Here is a 25,453-nt window from a genome sequence, read left to right as displayed (position 1 = left end):
AATCTGTGCACAATAATACATATGAGGCCTGATCAAGGCCTTATACAATGGAACCATGACCACTTTATTTCTGCATGTTAAGGTTGTCGACATCACTGCGATAATCCAATGTGATGACTTTACATGTAGCATGATTCCTGAACTTCAGGTCCTTGTTCACCAACACCATTCCCAAATATCTTGTCTCCTCTACCTCATTCAGAATTTCCACACAAAATGGAAATTTTACAACCTTACACTTTGCAACACTGAACTGACAGTTTCACACCTCCATACTTACACAATCTATTCAACCTGTAAGGCCACATCTGTATGACTCCTCAACGTTCTCCTCAATTTTACATCATCTGCAAACAGTTCCATATCTCTAATTAAACCCACCCCAATATCATTAATATACAAGATAAACATTAACCCCAAAACAGAATCATGTGGAACATGATTGGTGACTTTCCAACTCACTAATCTAGTATCCAATCACATCTGTTCCAATTTAGTTACCAATTTGTTATGAGGCAATCTATCAAGCTATATCACATTGTTATAGTACATAACAAGGTGATATGCCAGCATGGATATGTTAAAAGCAAATTTGTGAAACATGACTTGCCTTTAACATATCCATGCTGGTAATCACAGCTAATACTGCTGTTGCTGGCCTGGTTGGCCAAGTGGTTAGCATATTCGCTCTCCAGCCAAAAGGTTGCAGGTTCAAATCTTACTGTAGACAGAGATATTATTATTATTATTACATCACACCTCCAGGGAGTCCAAAGACTCATCGAGGGAGGGCATCTACTCTACAACTCTTCGTCTCACTACTCCACCAACCTTCATTATCTAACACCAATGGCATCTACCGCCGACCACCACCACTAGTACTTTTACAGACAATCATAACATCCATGCCCACGGCAGGATTCGAACCTGCAGCCTTTTGGCTGGAGAGTGGATATGCTAACCACTCAGCCAACCAGGCTGGCAACAGCAGTATTAGCTGTGATATCTTTATACATTCATTCATACAACTATATAAACACTCCCAAGATGGAGTGGTTCACTATGAGAGAAGTAGACCCAGACCTGCAATGGGAGAGGCCTTTACTTAACAGTGGGGAAGATATAGGCCAAGGAAAAAAATAAAATAAAAAATACTGCTATTATTAACATACTTCTGTATCTTAGCTCTCACCAACCTCTCCAGATACACAGACTGGGCTATAATTTGTAGCCTCAGTCTTATCACCATTTTTGTGAAGTGGAACTATTTTACTTTTTTTCCACTAATTTGGGACTTGTGCTATTGCAAGACTCTTGTTAAATAGATATGCCAAGTTTCACATTAACTCCCTGGAACATTCCCTTAAGACACATGATGATATGTTATCAATTCCTTATTCACATCAAAACTTATTTAACTTCTCATATACTTCTTGCTAACTCACCAGTAAGCCATCTTTTCCCACTCTCTGTACTTCAGCATCTCATAATTTTACAATGAGGATGATATGCCCTGATGAATTGCTCACTTAATACCCTTTGACAACGTTTTCTGCAGCAGTTACTAATCTGCCATTTTCATCCATTAACATCATTTTAAGAACCATAATAATCCAAGCTCTAGGCTTTTTCTTGGTCTGATTTGCTAATTTCTGCTCAAACTGAATTTCTGCTATTGTTACCAATACTCTTCATGCATGAATATTGCCATTATTACTCTTGTCCAACCTCCATAGTACATTCTTCCAGATTATGCTTTTTTTTTATTATTATTTTTAAATGTTGAACTCATATACAAGAGTTTAGTTGATCAACCTATATTACATTAGTACTGGATATGATAATCTCTTTATTCATCCACATTGCTTCCTTTTCCAGGTTTCATTCATGAACTTGATACCTACCTTATTCAGCCTTTTGACCTTTGAAGTCCATTCTTTGATGCCACTAAATATCTCTTGATCAGTAGTTTCCAAGCAGCATTTATCTCTTCCTGCTTAATTCTCATTCTCTGCTATAGCTCCAAGTCATCTCTTAAGTTTTTCATAATCATAGGCCTTGAAGTTCTACGTACCATGTTTACTCAAATATAACTCGCCCTTGCACATATCTCACACCATGTTTTACTTTACAAAAAAAGAAATTAAAAAGTTTCACATATACCAAGATTTATTTATTTCTTAAAGTTTAAAACTTTAAGAAATAAACAGTGTATGTTGTTATGGCAGTTTCAGATATTTTGGAATTCAGTTGAAGAGAATCAGCATATCAACTCAACAATTGGTGGCTTGCCTTTGTCATTAAGTCGCACAATCTTTTGTTAATATTGCACCAATCATATGCAAGTCTTCATAGCTGCACTATCTCTACTGGCCTACCACTGCTGTCCATTTCATGCTCAGCTTTCACTTCTCATTAGTCATTCACTAATTTGAATTAGTGTTGTTGCTAAAGATTCAAATGTATTGCGTAATAAAGGTGAGCAGCTGATCATGTAAATAATGTTGATAATTAAAATTTAAATGCATTCATTTTATAAATAATGTAAGCAATTATGAATTATAATTAATACTGAAGATTTAATTATAAATGTCAATTTAGTTTTTTCCTATATATATATATCTTGCATCATGATTTTTTCACTTTAATTTTGGGGAAAAAAGTGAGAGTTATAATTGAGTAAATACGGTATATTCTTTCCTCACAGAAATCTTCATAATGTAGGCCACATCCAAGTGATCACTTTATGATCACTCATCAAACGGAGGAAATGTTATATCCCACTCAATCACATCCTCTGATGAAATGATCAGATCTAAGACTCTTTATCTTTTCATGTCCCCCCCCCCCACCCTTTACAGTATGTATAGCCAGTAGTCCCTCAAGAAATTCGTTTTCCATACTCCTATATACTATCTCTTTATTCTAATTTATATTATCATAATTAAAATCACCATAATGATTACTCTTCTCTGTTCGCTAACCCAAATTGCTTATGCGTTTCTTCATCAGCACTCTCCATATACCCTACAATAACACAACTGAAAAATATCTCTTCCTGTCAAACCTTCACATCATTACTGCATCAAAACCAATATTATTATTTCTACCTTATATGGATATAATTCCCCTGCTACCATCAGCAGCACTCCACCTCACCTTCTTGTACTTTCTGTCTTCACAAATAACATCACACCCTTCTATTTCTATTCCTGTTAAGATATCATCCTCATCCAACCATATTTCACTTATTCCAACAATTTCTGGGTGAATAAACTCAATCAGCAAAACAATTTCATCTCCATTATTTCTTATGCTCCAGGTATTCATAAATAAACACAGCAATCAAACATTGGGTCTATAACCAGTCAGTCCTGCCCGTACCACCTGTTGGTTGCGATTTACCCACCTGCCATGTACAATCGCTTTTATCACCACTCATCCTATATATCTGTTCAGACTATTGCACTTCATTCCAGGCAATCCCTTTCCTATGCCAACCATCCCCATACACACACTCACTACTGCTGCTTCCAACATTCACTTTTCTTTATCATTATCCCAAAATGCAAAGCACATATTCTTTCAGGTGTGTATAATAGGAAGGGCCACTACCCAGACCAATTTCAACTTTTACTGAGGTCTCATCAGTGGGAGCCATACCCAGAAAAGATACCAAAGTTAAACTGAAGTGATGCAGAAGAAATATATTTCCCATAATCCTTTATCCAAGTGCAAGGAAACTGAGTTTGCACATGAAGTATCTTCACAACTAGGCAATTTGTATACAGAGGCTAATGACTTTTCATTAACTGCCTTAGCAAATAGCTTAAGGCAATTAATGTCATCAGCCTAGTCATTAGTCTAGTCTAATCTAGACTAATGACTACAAATAAACTGTACTTGAAGTATCTTCAAAAATAAACATTTCTTATACTTGGATAAAGAATTAAACAAGAATATAACTTCTGGGCATTTTTAATTTAATTTATAATGAAGTGAAAAAATTTCAACAGTATAACAATAAAAAAGGAACCTCTAAAAAAAAACATTTAAAACTCGGTTGGTACATACCTTACACTGAATTTTATCTGCATTTCCTTTTGTAATTACTTTCTCAGTGGCAGCAGGCACCAAAATATCACATGGCTCTTGCAGTAAGTTTTCTCCACTATATTTTTCTGCTCCTGGAAATCCTACTATAGTGCCATTAGCCTTAAAAAGTTTCGTATTAAAATGTTATTTCATTATGTTTTAAGTAAAAAAATAAAGAAATAAATGACTGAGAATCAAAATATTTCTCTTAATCCTAAACTGATACTAAGAATCAAAATATTTCTCTTAATTCTAAACTGATACTAAGAATCAAAATATTTCTCTTAATCCTAAACTGATACTAAGAATCAAAATATTTCTCTTAATCCTAAACTGATATAATCTGATCTTCTTGTAAAATGTATTTGCAGTATGAATATTTAGCAATACAAACAATTGCTTTTAAAGCAAAACTTTAAAAGATGAACAGTCTGAAGAGAGAAATATGAACAAAGCATGGCATATTGTGCGTATTTTTATTAAGACCAGTTCATTATCATCATCATCATCATGCGTATCAAGGATTTAGGCCTAGCATGGCCTGTTCCGGCCTTAGAAGTCATCGTTGAATGATTTAAGAGGACGTCCTGGTAGGACGTCCTCTTAAACATTAAGACCAGTTAAGATCACTGAAGAATACATAATTTATGATATACCTAATTAGGAAGATTAATGAATTTATGCTTAAGGGTCAAAGCTATATAACTGAGAGGAGACCTCCAAATAACCTTTAAAGGAATATGGAGAACCGACCAAGTCTTCCGACCTAATGTCCAATCCTCAACTTCTCGTGGTATACCTGGACTAGCAATTTGGGATTTAGCCAAACAAATTGCATTCTTATTGGCTTAAACCACAGGTAAAATGTTGGTACAACATACCAGCTGGGGCATCACCTGGTTAAATGAGGCCCCAGTTGTTTTCGCCAGGGAACCAGGACGAACAGCAAAAAGTCAGCTACTGGAACAAATCCTGAAACAGACCCCAACTCAACATCACCAGAGATCGAGATCAGTACTATTGACATAAGAAGCCTGAATGGCAAAGAAATGGAACTAGCAGAAGAATTGGATAAGTTGGATACCAAATCAACATAATAGGGGTGACTGAAACAAAGACAAAAGCTGGCGAGAACTTTCTAAGCAATAAGTACAAAATATTATATTCAGGAAATAATAATCAGGAAAGAGGAGTAGCTCTAGTATTCAACACTAAATATAAGGCCAATCTTCTTGAATGGCAGGCAATATCAAGTAGAGTGATGTGGGCAAATATCAGAATGGTGAACTGGACAATGAGACTTATATGTGCCTATGCACAAATAAGTCTCATTGTCCATAGAAGTTCTACTAAGATAGAAGTGAAGGAATTTTTTGAGGCTTTAGAGAAAGCAACTGACACAATGAAAATGGAAAAGTTGGTCCTTGTTGGGGATCTAAATAGCAGAGTAGGAAATGATTGTCAGACATACAAAAATATTTTGGGAAAATTTTGAGAAAAGAGAAAAGCTAATTATAATGTCAAATACCTGTTGGATTTCTGCTCAGGACATGTAATGGTCATTACTAACACAATGTTCCAACATAAAAATGTGCATAAATTCACATGCAGAGAAGAGGCAAGGAATAAGAAAAGTCCCATTGACTAAGCTATTGTTGTTAGTGATTTCTTCCCACTGGTGCAAGACACTAGAATGTACGGAGGATCTGAAATTGGAAGTAATCAGCATTTAGTCTTCAGCAAGATGAAACTGAATTTCGTACTGAAAAGAACATGTAAGAAAGTTCTAAAACAAATAGAAGTTGAACAGCTCTCAGATGTAAACTGTAGAGTAAAATACACATTCTTCAAGAAAAAATGAAAGAGTTTGAGAACAGCAACCAAACCTTGGAGATTCAGTGGCAAGCCCCTGAAGAAAACATTGATTGATTCAGCCAGAGAGGCATGTGGTGAGACTGCCTGCAAGGATAGAAAAATCCGAACTCCATGAAGTTAAAGAGGAAGTTAAAGAGGCAGAGAAGAAAGCATATCACAAGTTCCTGGTGAGTAAGTCAGATTGTGCTCTTAAAGAATACAGATACAAATGTAAGAAAGCTAAACTCCTTGTAAAACTAGCTAAACAAAAGTCATGGGAAGACTTTGGTAAGAACATAGGAAATAAATATCAAGAGAATGGCAAAATATTCTGGAGGCTGTTGAAAAAGCTCAGAAATGGAGGATATAGTACTGTAAAAGGAAATGGGGATGATAAAGGTGACATGAAATTGGAGAAAAAGATATTGTTTAGAGATTGACTCTATAAAGAGATTTTTTTATACTCCGAGTGTTTAGTATTTACACAAGGATTCAGTTCCAATTGGTGCAATGATTTAATTATTTCTTTTAGAATCCGGAAAATCACCGAATCAAGACCAAATACAAAAAATATACACATTTAATAAAACCAAAACAACATATACACTTTAAATAAAATTACATAACTACAAAATACTGGATTCAAGGCCTTCTAAAATAAATCTACACTGGACAGATTTTCTTATCCAAAAATATTAAAATCACCCATTCTCTGACTCATTTTGTTACTGGATTGTTTTATATATATATAATCACATCAACTAGACTAAACACCTTGTTTTCACAACAAAAATGTTCAGTCAGTTTTTTTGTTAGGGCCTTTTCCGAAACTATAAAATTTTCTTCTTCTTTTCCATAGGATCCTTTTGTTTTTCTCCCTTATATAGCACACAATATTATTCCTCCCGTCTCACTTAAGTATAAATATTTTTTACCTCTTGCAGTTCTATTTGAGGCACATTTTATTAATTTTTGCAAAAGAGAAAAAAAAGCTTCTTCTTCATAAACAACATGTTTAAGTTGAGCTAATTACATCACCTTTTCCAGTAGAAATAACAAATAGATCTGACATCCTTAAGATGAAACTTTACATCAAACATTCAAATTAGAACGATGACTGCAATATCTTCTTTTATAAACTAAACTCTTGTTGATAGTCTCAACTCCTCCAGTTTAAAGACTCACAGTTCTATGATTACTTTTCGGAATCTTGTATTAATATTCTTCTGAATGTCACGTAAAACTTTAAAATTTCCTAAGAACAAAACTCTGATATACTCTGATATCTGACGACTGCAATATCTTCTTTTATAAACTAAACTCTTGTTGATAGTCTCAACTCCTCCAGTTTAAAGACTCACAGTTCTATGATTACTTTTTGGAATCTTGTATTAATATTCTTCTGAATGTCACGTAAAACTTTAAAACTTCCTAAGAACAAAACTCTGGTCTGCGTTCTTAAACTTCCATTAGCTCTATTTTTCCTCATTACACCAATACTGAACGCTCTCTCTGTTCAGCTGTAAATCACCCATCAAACTCCTCGGCGAGCATGCACAATCCGTGTAAATGGCAAGCGAGAATTATAATGGCTGACTCATTGTCTCCTTAGGGACAAGAGAATATCTTCACAAAACAGTACAAAGATTTCAAATATTTGTCAGATTCTAGTAAGTACATCAATTTCATTTTGACAAGAATAATATCAATAATGATCGCAAGTGCCAATAATACGTGTTATGAAACCAAAACTAATAATATACTAACAGAGAAATAATTGTAAAAAGATTCTTAATTATAAATTATGATTATTTTTACAATATTGTATAGCCTAATTACTTCAAAAACTTGTTAAATGAAACAAGCAGTGACAGCATAGTGGTAAAAAACCCTCAACAGGAATGGAATGAGGAATACATATCCACACTTGAAGTAGAAAAAGCCATTAAAAGCCTGAAATGTGGAAAGGCAGCAGGAGTAAATCATATTCAAACAAGAAATGCTCAAGTATGAAGGTATAAAAGTTTTGCAGTGGCTGCACTGCATAGTTCAGAGGGCTTGGACAGAGGGACGAATTCCCTATGACTGCAGTACCCATATATAAAAAGGGAAATAAAGCTGAATGTGAGAATTACAGAGGTATTTCCACTGAGTGTTCCTAGTAAGCTCTATGCAAGTATACTTGAGAAACAGTTGAGAAAGATTGTGGAAGGGAAGCTTGGTGAAGAAAAGCTGGATTCAGGCCAAATAATAAAGGCTGTAAGGACCAGATTTTCAATTTACACAAATAATTTAGAAATCGTAGGAATATAATAAAGATTTGTATTTAAGTTTTGTAGATCTGGAAAAGGCATATGACAAGGTGCCGAGAGAAAAGCTATTTAAAACACTACAGTTATATGGTGTCAATGGGACATTATATCAAGAAATACTTAGTCTTTATTTGAGTGTAAGTCAGCAGTTAGAGTTGAAGGAAGTACAGAAGATGGTTTCACGTTAAATCTAGTGTCATACAAAGATGCACATTATGAAGGAAAGAGGTATTAAACCTGATATCAAAATTGGAGATATTAATCTCAGTTCTTTATTTTATGCAGATGATGTTACACTTTTAAATAAATCCAGTACAAGTCTGCAAGATTCCCTGACTAAATTGAATAACTGTTGTAATAAATTTGGGGTGAAAATCAGTAATAACTATTACTTATAGAACAAGTAAAACATTTTAGCTACTTAGGCACAATTTTTAGAGAAGATGGTAAATTAAATATGGAAATAGACAACAGAATCAACAAAGCCAGTATGGTAGGAAGTTAACTGAATAAATTTATATGGAATAAGAAAGAAATTAGTCAAAACACTAAATTAGCTGTATATAAAAGTATTTAAACTAATTTTAATTTATGGATCTGAGAGCTGGGTTAAAAATAAAACATTTAACAAAAGCATAGAGACTACAGATATGAGAGTCCTGAGAAAGATTAGGGGCATGAACAGATGGCATCAATGGCAATATCATATTAAAAACGAGGATATTAGGAAAGAACTTGACATTGTCAGCATCCAGGAATGCGTTAGCAGAGCTAATCTCAAATGGTATGGTCATTTAAACAGAATGGGAGAGGAAAGATTAGCAAAATAAGTATTCTCTGTCAGGTTGGCAGAAAAAAGACCCAGAGGAAGACCAAGATTAGGTGGGTCATCATCATCATCATCATCATCATCAAATTCCTGCCATGTACCCTCAAGGGGTGTACAGGATATGACAGTACTACACGAAAAAATTACATCATTACTAACTTCCTATCTACAATTTTCCTCCAAATCAGTCTGTTACTTGTCAAGACTCCAACATTATCAGATCTTATATTTCTATCATCTAAGGCACTTTGTACCGTATCAATCCACCTATATCTTGGTCTTCCTCTGGGTCGTTTTCCTGCCAACCTGGCAGAGAACACTTGTTTTGCTAATCTTTCCTCTCCCATTCTATTTAAGTGACCATACCATCTGAGATTAGCTCTGCTAACGCATTCCTGGATGCTGACAATGTCAAGTTCTTTCCTAATATCCTCATTTTTAATATGATATTGCCATTGATGCCATCTGTTCACGCCTCTAATCTTTCTCAGGACTCTCATATCTGCGGTCTCTAGTCTTTGGTCAAGTGTTTTACTTCTGACCCAGCTCTCAGATCCATAAGTTAAAATTGGTTTGAACACAGTCTTGTATACAGCTAATTTAGTGTTCCAACTAATTTCTCTCTTATTCCATATGAATTTATTCAATTGACTTCCCACCATACCAGCTTTGCTGATTCTGTTGTCTATTTCTATATTTAGTTTACCATCTTCAGTAAAAATTGTGCCTAAGTAGCTGAAATGTTTTACTTGTTCCACAGGTTCTCCATTCACAACACAGTTGACATTTTCAATGATTCTGCCTATTTTCATTGTCTTTGTCTTTTTATTGCTGACCGTCATACCATATCTATTACAACAGCTATTCAGTTTAGTCCGGGAATCTTGCAAACTTGCAGTGGATTTATTTAGAAGTATAACATCATCTGCATAAAGCAAAGAGCTGACATTAACATCTCCAATTTTGATATCAGGTTTAATACCACATTCCTTCATAATGTGATCCATATAGATAATGAATAACAGAGGGGATAATGTACATCCTTGTCTCACACCAGATTTAACATTAAACCATCTTCCTGTACTTCCTTCAATTCTAACTGCTGACTCACAACTCAAATAAAGACTAAGTATTGCTTGATATAATGCCCCATTGACACCATATAACTGCAGCGTATTGAATAGCTTCTCTCTTGGCACCTTGTCATATGCCTTTTCCAAATCGACAAAACTTAAATACAGATCTTTGTTATATTCCCATGCTTTCTCGACTATTTGTCGTAAAGTGAAGATCTGATCCTGACAGCCTTATTTGGCCTGAATCCAGCTTGTTCTTCACCAAGCTTTTCTTCCACAATTCTTCTCAACCGTTTCTCAAGTATACTTGCATAGATCTTGCCAGGAACACTCAGTAGGGAAATACCTCTGTAATTCTCACATTCAGTTTTATTTCCCTTTTTGTATATGGGTACTATGAGAGCTCTACTCCAATCATCGGGAATTCGTCCCTCTGTCCAGGCTTTCTGAACTATGCAGTGCAGCCACTGTAAGACTCTTATACCACCATACTTCAGCATTTCTGGTCGAATATCATCTACTCCTGCTGCCTTTCCACATTTCAAGCCTTTGATGGCTTTTTCTACTTCAAGTATGGATATGTATTCCTGACTGCATGCCTGGTCAGTGTTTTTTATCACTGTGCTGTCATCACTGCTTGTTTCATTTAGCAGTTTTTCAAAGTAATTATTCCATACTTCAAGGATATCTTTTTCTCCCCTGTTTTCATTTCACCTTTATCATCTCTAATTCCTTTTACAGCACTCTTTCCTCCATTCCTAAGCTTCTTCAACAACCTCCAGAATATTTTGCCACCTTCTTGATATTTATTTTCTATGTTCTTGCCAAAGTCCTCCCATGCCTTTTGTTTAGCTAGTTTTACACACTGTTTAGCTTTCTTACATTTGTCTCTGTATTCTGTAAGAGTAAAAGCTGACTTATTTGCCAGGAACTTTTGATATGCTTTCTTCTTTTCCTTCACTGCCTCTTTAACTTCCTGTGTCCACCAGGGAGTTCTGATTTTTTTATCTTTGCACACAACCTCACCACATGCCTCTCTGGCAGAATCAATCAATGTTTCCTTCAGAGTTTGCCACTGAATCTCCAAGGTTTGATTCCTGTTCTCAAACTCTTTCATTTTCTTTTCAATAATATTTCTGTATTTTAGTCTACAGTTCACATCTGAGAGCTGCTCAACTTTTATTCGCTTTAAAACTTTCTTACATGTTATTCTTTTCAATATGAAATTCAATTTTATCCTGCTCAAGACTAAATAGTGATCACTTCCAATTTCAAATCCTCTGTACACTCTGGTGTCCTGCACCAGGGAGAAAACATCACTATCAACAATAACATAGTCAATGAGACTTTTCTTATTCCTAGCCTCTTCTCTCCATGTGAATTTGTGCACATTTTTATGTTGGAACATGGTGTTAGTAATAACCAGTCCATGTCCTGAGCAGAAATCCAACAGATATTTGCCATTATTATTAGCTTTGCTCTTTTCTCCAAATTTTCCCAAAATATTTTTGTATGTCTCACAATCATTTCCTACTCTACTATTTAGATCCCCAACAAGGACCAACTTTTCCTTTTTCATTGTGTCAGTCGCTTTTTCTAAAGCCTCAAAAAATTCCTCCACTTCTACCTTAGTAGAACCTTCTGTGGGACCATAGGCACAAATAAGTCTCATTGTCCAGTTCCCCATTCTCATATTTGCCCACATCACTCTACTTGAGACTGACTGCCATTCAAGAAGATTAGCCTCGTATTTTGTGTTGAATACTATGGCTACTCCTTCTTTTCCTTGATTGTTATTGCCTGAATATAACATTTTGTATTTATTGCTCAGAAAGATCTCACCAGTTTTGGTCTTTTTTGTTTCAGTCACCCCTATTATGTCGATCTGGTACTTATCTAATTCCTCAGCTAGCTCCATTTCTTTGCCATTCAGGCTTCTTACGTTGATAGTACCGATCTTTAACTCTGGTGATGTTGAGTTGGGGTTTGTTTTCAGATTTGTTCCAGTAGCTGACTTTTCGCTGTTCGCCCTGGTTCCCTGGCGAAAACAACGGGGGCCTTGTTTAACCGGGCGACACCCCAGCCGGCATGAAATTTTGTCATGTTGTACCATCATTTTTTATTTTGGTTTAACCAATAAGAATACAATTTGGTCGGCTAAATCCCAAATTGCCAGCCCATCCTCGTTCGTTCAGTATCATAGTAGATACCCAACAGGGTGCACCACGAGAAGGTGAGGATTGAACATTAGGTCAGAAGCCATGGTCGGTTCTCCGCATTCCTTTAAAGGCTATGTGGAGGTCTCCTCTCAGTTATACAGCTTTGACCCTTAAGCACCCCGATTAGGTGGGTTGATAGTAAAAAGTGTCTTAGAAGACAGAAATATAAGATCTGATAATGTTATAGTCTTGACAGATAAAAGATTGATTTGAAGGAAAATTGTTGACAGGAAGTTAGTAATGGTGTAAGTTCTTCATGTAGTACTATCATAATATCCTGTACACCCCTTGAGTGCATATGTCAGGAATTTGATGATGATGATGAATTGATGAAACTCAAATTCGTGCAATTTGAGTTCGTGCAAACTCAAACTAGATGCACACTAAATGAAAGTAATGTCTATTTACAACAACATACTACACAGTGTTTCCTGCCTTCATTTTTCATACTGCACAAAGCAAGGAAGTTAGTTTTTAAAGGAAATAGTGCACAGCATTGAATATAAAACTGGATCTCTAATAGGCTAGAGATGCATTATATAGCCTACCTACTTAAAATCAGCACTTATTTCAGTGTTGCAACCCTGTTTTCAAAAGAGCAACTCTGACTGCTCAGTTTGTTTCATTTTTATTCATGTCGAAGTTTCTGGAATATAAAAATATGTAGACACGTGAATGTAGACAAATAATTTACTAGCTCAAATTAATTACTTACAACTGATGTTTTACTAACTTAAGCTGGCATCATCAGAGACAGTTTACCACCACACAATCAGAAGACAAACTGAAATGACCTGGATAACAAAGACAGTCACGTGTGGAGGATGATAGTGGTACTATTCATGGGGATTGCTGTTGTTTATGCTGATGGGTAGACAGAGTTGTGCACCAAAATCTGTTTAAAATCATACCATCTGTTCTGTTGCAGTTAACTGTTTTTTTTTTTATTTATTTTTTTATTGTGCCACTTCCAGGATCCCCGATTTGAAATGGGATTTGTAAAGGAGCCTGGCTTTCTTCCATCTTATGAGCTAGTCTTTCCCTGACATATTGAGATAGTCCACTTTTTGGTACTCCATTCTAGATATATTTTTTTTGTTCTTTTCCCTTGACCAAAGTAATTTGCCTTGTCCATCCGAAATATGGAGTTCACACTGACAGGCGATGCTGTAAGTGGATGGTCTGAAAAGTTCTCGGCCTCAACCATAGATGCCAACACTATCAGCAAGACTTTTTTTCTAACTTGATACATCTGTCATAAGCATCCATGTAAAATTGCAAGTCATTCTATCAAGTAGTCTGTTTTATACAGCTGTCTAAAGCCAATTGTTGTCTGTATCTCTTGAAATGGATAAAATTGAGTAAAAAATTATAAAATGGTTATAAAATTCTTTGTAAAAGAAGGTTTAATGCCAAAAGAAATTCATGGGCACTTTTCTCCTTTGTTTTTGACAATTAAGAAATGGGCTGCCAAGTTTAAACGTGGCCATACCCACCTTGAAGATGATCCACGTGAAGGATGTCCAAAAAGTGTAACACCACCAGAAACCATTGATCAAGTGCATGATATGGTATTGGTTGACTGGCGAATCAAAGTGCATGAAATTGCTGAGACTATAGGCATTTCAAAAGAATGTGTACGATATATTTTGCATGAAGAATTGCAAATGAAAAAGCTTTGTGCAAGATGGGTGCCATGCTTGCTCACAGCAGATCAAAAATGCACTCACATGAAAATCTCTGAAGAGTGTTTGGCACGTTTTTGTGCGTTGATTTATTACTATGGATGAGACTTGGATTCACCATTACACACCAGAATCCAAACAGCAGTCAAAACAGTGGACAGAAGTTGGTTGTTCAGTGCCAAAGAAGACAAAGTCAGTTCCATCAGCAGGAAAGGTCATGGCAATGTGGTTTTGGGATGCTAAGGGCCTTTTGTTTATTAATTATCTTGAAAAGGGTAAAATAATAACTGGGGAATATTATTCCGGTCTCTTAACCAGACTAGACGAAAAAATTCATGAGAAAAGATCCGGTTTGCAGAAGAAAAAAAAATCATCTTTCACCAGATTTAGCTCCCTCTGACTTCTATCTCTTCCCAAAACTAAAACTCTTCCTCGCTGGTCAGCGTTTTTCTTCGAATCAAGAGGTGATTGCAGCTGTAGAGGGGTAGTTTGCAGATCTTACTGAGAACCACTACAGGGACAAAATAGTGGCACTGGAGCATCGCTGGAATAAATGTATTAGTCTTAAGGGAGATTATGTTGAAAAATAAAAATAATTTTGAAATTATAATATTTGTCTTTTCATTGTTAGGCTGAGAACTTTTCAGACCACCCTTGTTAACACCAGGGAAGGAGAGAGTATCTATGTGATACTTGATTTTTTTTTTTAGGCAGGTAGAAATTTTGTTCAGAGGTTTGTATACAGTTCTGATTATGTGCCATTTCAGGAGGGAACCTGGTTTATCTGTTGTACCTTTAATGTAGAGTAAAGATATAGTATATGTGTAGTCTGGTTTGGGAAGGGGTATTTGTTGTTACTTTTAATTTGACCAATTTTTTTTTGTTTGTTTATTGTTGTTGTTGTATCCATTTTGTTGTTTCAGGGGAAGTGCTTGTTCTAAGATGAAATTTGCTCTGCCTGGAGTCAAAATTTTTGAAAATTCCAAGTTTCTGGGCAGGATGGTGGTGTGAAGTGGCATGTAGATATATTCCAGTGTGTGTGTGTGTGGGGGGGGGGGGGGCTTATAGTAAACTGAACATATCAGGGGTCCTATCTGCTTGCCTTTTAACTAAATTATACAAGAAGACAAGAGCTCCTTTTTCTTCTTCTATGGTGAAACTAATACAAGGATTGGTATTATTGAGGAAATGTATGAAGTTAGAGAGAGCCTGTGGGCCATGTAGCCAAATGGCAAACACATTGTCTATATACCTCAACCATACTTGGGCTTGAGTGGGAGACAGAATTAAGTGCCACAGATTCAAATGATTCTATGTAGAAGTTTGCAATGTGGGTAAAAGTGTGGAGCCCATTGTAAGAGCTGGTTGTTCCATCTAAAATACCCTGATTTAAGGCAGTGCTTAAAGAGTATACAAATGTCAGGGGGATAAATTTTAGACAGGAGAACTAGTGTATCATATGCCAGAACATGTAAAAAGCATCGACACATCAAAGCTTAGTAAGAAATAATAAATTTAGTTTAATCCTTTATCCAAGTGTATGCAAACAAAGTTTGCACCTGAAGTATCTTCAGGACTGAGGCAACTTGTAGTAAAGGTGGACCAAGATCTCATCACTCCTTGTCTCAGTATCTCCCATAATGCAAAGCACATCTCTTTGAGGTGTGCAATGCATAGTTCCTTCCCTTAATGCATATAATGCATAGCATTATATGCATTAAGGGAAGGGCCGCTACCCAGACCGGTTTCGACCTTTATTGAGGTCTCGTCAATGGGAGCCAGACCCAGAATTGGTGATACTAAGGCAGAAGCAATGGAGAGGTCATATTTACTTATACGAGTTGCCAAAAGGTGTACCACCTTATTATTAAATTACTCTGGATTTAGAGAAAGATTTTGGCAACTTGTGTAAGTAAATATGATCTCTCCATTGCTTCTGCCTTAGTATCACCAATTCTGGGTCTGGCTCCCACTGATGAGACCTCAATAAAGATCGAAACCGGTCTGGGTAGTGGTCCTTCCCTTAATACATAGCATTATACATGTCTGCAAGGAGATATGCTTTGCATTATGGGAGATACTGAGACAAGGAGTGATGAGAGCTTGGTCCACCTTTACTACGAGTTGCCTCAGTCCTGAAGATACTTCAGGCAAACTTTGTTTGCATACACTTGGATAAAGGATTAAATAAAATTTATTATAGTCTAACCAAGTGGGAAATAAACTTAGTAAGCAATCTTTCTCCTCTAATTGAACATTTTGTATAGTGCTATTGAAGTGTGTGTGGAGTTTTTAATGTAAAACAATGTCTTGCCAATGTGTTTGTTGAGTGTGTATGCCAAACATTTTTCTAGTTTATAGGTGGGACAATTTATTTACCCACTTCCAGAATAGGGACTGTGAAAAGGTGCATGGCGGTCAATATGAACCAGGAAGGAGAGAGGACTGTGGACTTCACAGTAGCATTTGATCTGGCAATTGTGAATTTTTTTTTCTGGAAGAGGGAAGAACATTTGATAACATTTAGAAATGGTTAAAGACAGTTCACAGACTGACTACATTTTGACTAGAAGAAAATATCTTAAGTAACAAATTGTAATCCCAACAGATCAAGTGGCACAGCAACACTGGCTGCTGTGCACAGACTTTAAGATAAGGTTGAAGATAAGAGCCTTTGGAAGCCATGGGATGAAGATAATTAAGTGGTTTCACTTAAAAGAAGAGAGTGTGAGGAACCTTTTTAAGGAGAGGGTGTTAGAGTGGATTTTGGATGGACTAAAGTGTACAAGATTGGTGGAGACATAATTCAAAAGCAATTCTGAGCTGTGCAATTGAGATATTTGGAGAAACATCTGGAAAGTTTAGAAAGGTGGAGGGTTGGTGGTGGAATAATAATGTACAAGAAGCAGTGATGGCTAAGAGGAGGGCAAAGCAGAAGTGGGACGAGTCAAGAGTGGAAGAGGACAGAGGAGTAGAGAGAGAAAGAGAGAGAGAGAGAGAGAAAACGAGAAGCTAAGAGAGTTGTTGCACAGGCAAAGGCCATATCATATCAAGATCTTTATGATCAATTAGAAACAAAGGAAGGACAGAAAAAAATTATCAATTGGCAAAATGTAGAAATAAGGCATCAAAGAACATCTTACATGTAAAGCATATCAAAGACTCTGGAGGAAAAGTATTAAGGCGAGATGTGGACATAAGAAACAGATGGAGAATATACTTTGAAGGGTTTTTGAATGAGGAAAATGCAAGGACTCAGAGAAGATGGGCAGTCTTATGAGTGGATGGTGCAGAACATCAGTGGAGCAGAAGTGAAGGAGACCATAAAGAGAATGAAGAATGGAAAATCAGTGGGCCTTGACAGGATCCCAGTGGAGGCATGGAAGGCACTGGGGAAGAAGGAATTGACCAGCTGTGGGACCTGTTCATAAAAGTTTGCCAACAGGAAAATATACCCGAGGAGTGAAGGTAAAGTAATCCTGTCCAAACCTACAAGGGTAAAGGGGATGCACAAGACTGCAAAAATTACAGAGGAATAAAGTTGATGTCCCACACAATGAAAATACTAGAAAGGGTTATGGAGGACTGAGGCAGGAGTGGATATTGCAAAGGAGCAATTTGGATTCATGCCTGGTCAATCAATGACAGATGTTACCTTTGGGTTACGGCAGTGTAAAAGTTTCAAGAGAAACAATGGGAGCTACATCTGGTGTTTATTAATCTGGAGAAAGTGCACAATAGAGTGCCAAGGCAAGAAGTCTGGAGGTGTCTGAGGGAAAAGAAGGTACTGGAGAAATATGTCAGCTGGTGCAGGAGATGTACAGAAATGTGAAGACAAGAGTTCACACCTGTCTGGGAAAGACGGAAAGTTTTCAGCATTAAGTCTATTCCTATTTAATATTGTGATGGAAGTGGTGACGGTGGAGGTGAGAGAAGACGTGTCTTGGACAATGTCATATGCAGATGACATCAGGTAAATTGGAAAGAAGGAAGAAAATACTGGAACAGAAAGGCATGAGGCTGAGCAGAAGTAAGACAGAGTACATGTGTTGCAAAGGGAATAGCAGCCAAGAGTCAGACCTGGAGCTGGAAGGAAATGTCATCAGAAAGGTTATGAACTTTAGATACTTAGGTTCAACAGTGAAAGAGGATAGAGAGGCTGAGAAGGAAGTGAGATGCAGGATACAAGCTGAATGGAGGAACTGAAAAGAAAGAGAGAGAGAGAGATGGCTGGAGTGCTATGTGATAAGAGAGTGCCGATCCATCTAAAAGGCAAAATCTAGAGGAAAGTAGTGGGACCAGTTATAACATATGCTGTGGAAACTGTGGCCTGAGGAAAAATAACATCAGCAGGATGGAGGTAGCAGAGATGAGAATGCTTAGGTGGATGTGCAGTGTGACCAGAAAGTATTGTCTGAGAAATGACTATGTAAGGGAAAAGGGGAAAGTTACGAACTTAGGAGCAAAGATACTGAAGGCAAGGCTGAGATGGTGTGGTCATGTGATGAGGAGGGAGGACGAGAATGAGGGAAGAAAGGTCACGCAGATGGATGTGCAGGAGAGGAGGACTTGATGATGAAGAACTTGGATGTGGTTACAGCCCAAGATAGGAGAATGTTTGGGAGACTCACTAAAAACAGTGACCCTACTTAAGTGGGATCAGTTGCAGAAGAAAAAGAAGAGAGGAGACAATTTATGGTGGAATAATCCACATCCACGATAGGGTGCAACTGGGCTCCAGGTTTATGGACCTTAGGCAGCCTGTATAGTTTTGGTGTGTGTAGATAAATTTTTTTTAGTTTGGACACAGTTTCAGTAGGCCAACTTGTAATGCTTTCTAGCAGATTTATAGTTTTGTTTTTAATTGATACTGAAGGATTTTTTACTATAGGCAAGTAAGTTGATGTATCAGATAACAATTCTTTCAGTTTATTTTTGTCGTCGTCTGTGTTCAAAATCACCATAATAATGCTCTTGTCTACTTTCACTGTTACTAAGTTTTGATTTAGTTTTAAATTTTTCAAAGCAGCTTTTTCTCCTTTGAAGATATTGCTTCTTGGAGGGTTTGTTTTTAAGTATGGCAACGGCTTCTGTCTAACGATATAATGATCTTCTATGTCTGCTTCAACTGACATCATTAGTTTTTTGATGGTAAATTCCATGTTTTCCATTATCTGATCTGTGCATACAGGATTTTTACTTGAGCAATAGTAAAATTAAACCCTTTGCTTAGAATTTTGATTTCATTGTCTGAAAGTCTATATAATCCAACAAGCGGTGGATCACATTATCTGCCAGAAGTTTGGGAAGATTTTTCTTTCTTGCAAGTTTGTTGAACTTCCTTATGAAAACTCTTCTTATTGTCTTTAAATATTCTAAGTTTGTTTTCAGCTGATAAGCACTCTAAGAACACACAAATATCATGCCTCACCAGATTAGAAATCTCGAGGTCTTTGCACTGACCATGCAAAGCATCCTGTGGGCATTTTGTATTTGCTCCTTAAGTAGAGAGAGGCTGGCCTTTGTGTATATTCTGAGTGCTCAGGGGGAGCAAAAGTTTTGTTTTATCCTTACAGATGTAGGAATAAGGTTACTGTCCCAACATCATTTAAGAAAGATAAGTCTATTGAAAAACCTTATTGAAGGCTTTATATCTTCACTGGCAGCTTTTCCATAAAAATGCAATTCCATTTTTAAATTGCCATAGTTTCACAGATGCCCTTTCCCACAAAGAGTTAGTAGGACAATATGAACACTAGCAGAAGAAATAATTAATTTATTGCACTTGCAAATATTTCACTGGATTTCCAACCAGCATCTTCAGAACACAAATACTTAGATAGTTGTAGAAAAAATTCAAATTGTAACCAAAAAGGAAGGGGCTAAAGGTAGCCTCTAGGGGATAGATAAAAACAAAGTTCATAAGTTTTTGGAACATAAAACTATGTAGACACTTGAATATAAACAATGTAAAAAAAAAGCTGAGTTTTAGTGGAATAAGCACAACAAAATGCTACCTCACACTTGGCCTAGAGATGGATAAACTGTTTAATCTCCAAGTACATTCTGAATCCAAACAAAGGAGAGATGCCAACAGGAAGGGCAACTTAGTTATAAAACATTTGCTACAACTATACATATAATGCCAATCCAAGGAAAAATGAAAGTTGAAGTTATCTGTGAGCAACATACAGACGCATTGCGCTACTACCAAGATAAATGTGCTAAGACTACTTGCTTCAAAGACTACCAGAGGATTCATAACTGTGTGCTGCAACATAACACCTTTAGTTAGTTATTCATGTGACCTCAATAGATGCTGTATAGTCACTCCTGTACCTCATTGGGTTTTGGGAGTGAAGTCTTCTATTAGAAGTGGTAGGGTCACAGATGCCCTCTCCACAAAGAGTTAGTAGGACAATATGAAAACTAGCAGAATAAATAATTAATTTATTGAGCTTGCAAATATTTCACTGGATTTCCAACCAGCATCTTCAGAGCACAAATTATAAATCCAGTAAACATATAGTACTTATATAGTTGTAGAAAAAATTCAAATTGTAACCAAAAAGGAAGGGGATAAAGGTAGCCTCTAGGGGATAGATAAAAACAAAGTTCATTCAGGAAAGTCAGATTAAATGTGTTGAAAGTTTATTTTTCACTTGGTCAGACTATAATAAATTTAGTTTACTCCTTTATCCAAGTGTGTGCAAACAAAGTTTGCGCCTGAAAGTATCTTCAGGACTGGGGTATCCTGAAGATACTTTCAGGAGCAAACTTTGTTTGCACACACTTGGATAAAGGATTAAACTAAATTTATTATAGTCTGACCAAGTGAAAAATAAACTTTCAACATCTTTCTCTAAATCCAGAGTAATTTTAAAAAAAAGGCGGCACACCGTTTGGCAGCTCCTATAGGAGGAGATGACCTTGCTAATACTTCTGCCTTGGTATCTCCACTTGGGCCTGGCTCCCTCTGAAGAGACCTCAATAAAGGTCGAAACTAGTCTGGGTAGTGGCCCTTCCCTTAATGCATAACATTATACATATCCACAAGGAGATGTGTTTTGCATTATGGGAGATACTGAGATAGAAGTGTTGGTAGATTGCTCCACCTTTGCAAGGAGTCACCCGGTGTTGTACCACCTTACCCCAGTCCTGAAGATACTTTCAGGCACAAACTTTGTTTGCACACACTTGGATAAAGGATTAAACTAAATTTATTACAGATTAAATGTGGTTAGAATGATGATCAGACATATCATTGGGAAATTCATGATCTTTGCTCTCCACCTCAACTCATCATTATCATACCTGGGCAACACAACTACACTTCCTACCACAATGTTGTCTTTCACTCCCCTCAATAATCTCCTGATATCCATCCTCACATTCTCCCTATGGCCCAACTAATTAATTTGTTCCTACTACCACCATGAACACCCTTGTACACGCACACCACTTACTTCTCATATCCAGTCCATTAATCACCTTGTTCAAACAGATCTTGTATACTCTCTTGTCCACCACACCTTTGATAACAGAATCTCCATACAGTGCTAGTCATAAATCATTTGCTTATTTTTCTTCACTATCTTTCTTTTTATTCTTTTGTACTATTATTCTATCAAGCATCTGCAAAATGTGTGATCTCATTTTGCACAAGCCTCATTTCATTTCTCATCTTAATCATTTCATTCTTCAATTCCTGCATTCCAGCAATCACTCCCACTTGTATACTCTTTGTGCTCCATTGATTGGGCTTTCTATCATTCCAGCAGTCACAAAACAAGGCCTGAAAAACAGTAGTTTTCTACAATGTAGCTTAGAAACAAACGGAGTGGGGATCATACCATCAAAAGATTTCACATGGAAGCAAAGCGAAACACTGAAAGACACATACTCATGAGTCTTTCAGTAAAATAAACTAAACAAAAATGTGTATATTCTTTGCTATGTACCACAAAACAACAAGGACCAAGAAGTAAAATAATTTATGGAAGTTAATGTCATCAGTATCAGATAGGGAGAGAAATTATTGGATGAGATCTTAATGAACATGTAGGAAATACAGAGATGAAGGGGTATTTAAAGAGATAAATACCAGTTTTTAGTGAAGATGGCAGGTTAAACCTGGAAATGGACAACAGAATAAAGTAGGTATGGTGGGTAGCCAGCTGAATAAATTTATATTGAACAAGAAAGGAATTAGCCAAAACACCAAACCAGCAGATATACAAGACAGTATCCAAACCAGTTTTAAGTTATGAATCTGAGAGTTGGGTTAAAAGTAAAGCACTTGATCAAACTAGAGACCACAGATATAAGGGTTCCAAGAAAAATTAGGAAAGTGAACTTGATGTTAGCATTCAAGAATGTGTAAGCAGAGCTAATCTAAGGTGGTATATGGCCACTTAAATAGAATGGATGAGGAAAATATTAGCAAACCAAGCGTTGTTTGCCAAGTCAGCAGGAAAAAGACCTAGAGGAAGAACACCAAAATGTAAATGTACTGATACAGTAAAAAGTGCCTTAGAAGCACAAAATGTTAGATATGACAATTTTGGAATGCTGACAAGTAATAGACTAATTCATAGGAAAACAGTGGATAGGAGATTAATAATAATCTAAACCTAACCATGTAGTGTAGTCATAGTACCTGAAAACCACTTCAGAGTACATATCAGGAAATTGTTAATGATTATAATGGGGCATAATAATAGATTTTGCAATATGGTTTGATATGGCACTATCTAATACATTCTGTGAGTGGAAGAAGAATTTCATATTCTACAAATGATCCCACTAGAAGAAAGTTAAATATTATAAAGTAAACTGAGCATACCACAACAGTGATTTTCTCATTGAACTGGAGACAAAAAAGGTAAATTTTGAGGAGGAAGCAAAAATTAAATGGCAGAGATGGAAAGATAAGGAACATAAATTAGCTTTCAAGGATATCTTAAACTATACATAGTAAAATAAGAATGAGCAATTTGAAAAGTAAAAGGTTGAAAATGGCACAGAAGAATTCTGGAATTAAACTTGAGTAAGAGAAAGAAACATAGTGGATAACAATGGAGTACTGAAATAAAAAAGGAAAGGAAGAAAAAGCTAAGGAAATATGGACACAATCAGGAACAAAATAACAAGGAAAGATTGAAAAAAACCATAATAATTTGTACAGAAAGGCTTAGGTGTTAAATTACATCTATTAAACTCACTAATATTTTGCTGGTTTTCTACCTGGCACCATCAGAGCACAGTGAAACTGCATTAGGCGCACAGCACTAAACCAAGTAATTGTAGAAACAATTTAAATTGTAAATGACACCTAATGTCCTTATGTGGCACCCTCTATGAGTCAGATAACCACAAAATTAATTCAGAGAAGTCCAGCTAATAGTACTCTCCCAGATCTTTGGTAAATTAATGCTTGTTGAGGTTGGGAGAGTGCATTATAGCTGATGCTGATTCTAAAAATAGCCTCTCAGACCTGTAAAGACTTTTATGCAATAAAGATGCTTTTCTCAATCTGATCCTATATGAAGGAGTATCCAGAGCATGGTCTGCCAATCCTGACTTGCCATACAGGTGACCTCAGATATAATTTTTATGTTCTTCAAGGCATATGTTAACTAATCTACCAGTTTGTCTAAAGTAGAATAACTTGCAGACACTACATCAAGAGGATGTAGTCAATCTTTAGGAGAACATATACAAAGCTAGCTGAATGAAATGTTTAAAAGTGGCACGGAGATCATATTTGCAAAGAAGTTTGGCTATATTTTCTAAGGTACCCTTAACATATGGAATGGGAACAGTTCTGCTGTGATCCTGTGTGTTGGGTGTAGGAGAGATGTCATGTAATATTTCATCTATTTTATATGGACTGCAGCCATTGGCTAAAAAGTGTTGTGAAGGTCCCTAAGCTCAGTTTAAAGGACTGTGTCATTCAAATAAATAGCCCTGGCTCAGTGAGTAAGAGTTTTTGAGGATGCCATACTGTTGGGAAGGGTGGTGGTGGTGGTGTGATTGTTTGTGTAAATACCTATCAGTATGAGTGGGTTTCTGTAAATAGAAAAGAATAATGAGCCATTAGGAAGTTGTGTCACTAGTGTATCTGAAAAGGGGAGACTATTGTTACTTTTCTTTCTTTTTATAATAAATTTAGTTTAATCCTTTATCCAAGTGTGAGCAAACAAAGTTTGCGCCTGAAAGTATCTTCAGGACTGCGGTAAGGTAGTATAACACAGGCAACTCGTTGCAAAGTGGACCAAGCTAACATCGCTCCTATCTCAGCATCTCCCATAACGTAAAACACATCTCCTTGCGGATATGTATAATGTTATGCAATAAGGGAAGGGCCACTACCCAGACTAGTTATGACCTTTATGGAGGTCTCTTCAGTGGGAGCCAGGCCCAGAGTTGGAGATACCAGGCAGAAGCCATAGTGAGGTCATCTTTACCTATAGGATTTGCCAAAAGGTGTGCCACCTTTTTATTAAATTACTCTGGATTTAGAGAAAGATGTTGAAAGTTTATTTTTCACTTGGTTAGACTATAATAAATTTAGTTTAATCCTTTATGTGTGAGCAAACAAAGTTTGCACCTGAAAGTATTTTCAAGACTCGGGTAAGGTAGTATAACACCGGGCAACTCGTTGCAAAGGTGGACCAAGCTAACATCACTCCTATCCCAGTATCTCCCATAATGCAAAACACATCTTGCGGATACGTATAATGTTAAGCATTAAGGGAAGGGCTACTACCCAGACTAGTTTCGACCTTTATTGAGGTCTCTTCAGTGTACTACCTTACCCCAGTCCTGAAGAAACTTTGTTTGCTTTCACTTGGTTAGACTATAATAAAAAATTTATTATAGTCTAACCAAGTGAAAAATAAACTTTCAATTTCTATTTTTTTTTTTTTTTTTTTTTTTAGTATGGTGAAGTTTATTAATAAGATGTTGGCTGTTAAGATGCACCAAAAGTGTATCTGATGTGTCTAGACTATGAGGCCAAACAGCAAACACATCATCAACATAGTACAGCCAAACTGTTGATTTTTTTTGTGGCTGTGTTGAGAGAGCTTGGTTTTCAAAATGCTCCATATAGAATATGATACTAGAGGGGAAGGAGGGAAGAACCCATGGCAGTCTCATCTAGCTGCTTATAGATTTTTCCTTTCCACAAGGAAAAATCTTGTATGGTGAATTTGAATAATTAAACTATGTAAGGGGGGGGGGGGGGAACATAGCTTGATAAGGTCAACAGTCTCTGCCAAAGATACATTAGCAAAAATAAGGTGATATCAAAACTGACCATGATGCTGGAATCTCTCAGAGTTAAATTTTCTATTAACATTTTAAAGTGTAAAGACTT

The 25,453-nt window shown here is 36.5% G+C and overlaps 1 protein-coding gene across 1 annotated transcript in view; it reads right to left on the bottom strand.

The window, feature by feature from the left end:
• LOC150104573 (glutamate dehydrogenase, mitochondrial-like) overlaps nt 1-25,453 on the bottom strand; it is a 326,505-nt gene that overhangs the window by 107,774 nt on the left and 193,278 nt on the right. Inside the window, exon 7 of the mRNA XM_090395204.1 lies at nt 4,075-4,215. Within this exon, the coding sequence (XP_090251330.1) occupies nt 4,075-4,215 (141 nt within the window). The remainder of the gene's footprint in view (nt 1-4,074; nt 4,216-25,453) is intronic.

The sequence above is a fragment of the Typopeltis vanoorti genome, chromosome 7 (genome assembly GCF_054136105.1).
Source record: "Typopeltis vanoorti isolate ZY-2024b chromosome 7, IOZ_Tvanoo_1.0, whole genome shotgun sequence".
NCBI classification, from domain to species: domain Eukaryota; kingdom Metazoa; phylum Arthropoda; class Arachnida; order Uropygi; family Thelyphonidae; genus Typopeltis; species Typopeltis vanoorti.
This window is presented reverse-complemented; position numbering and strand designations above follow the sequence as displayed.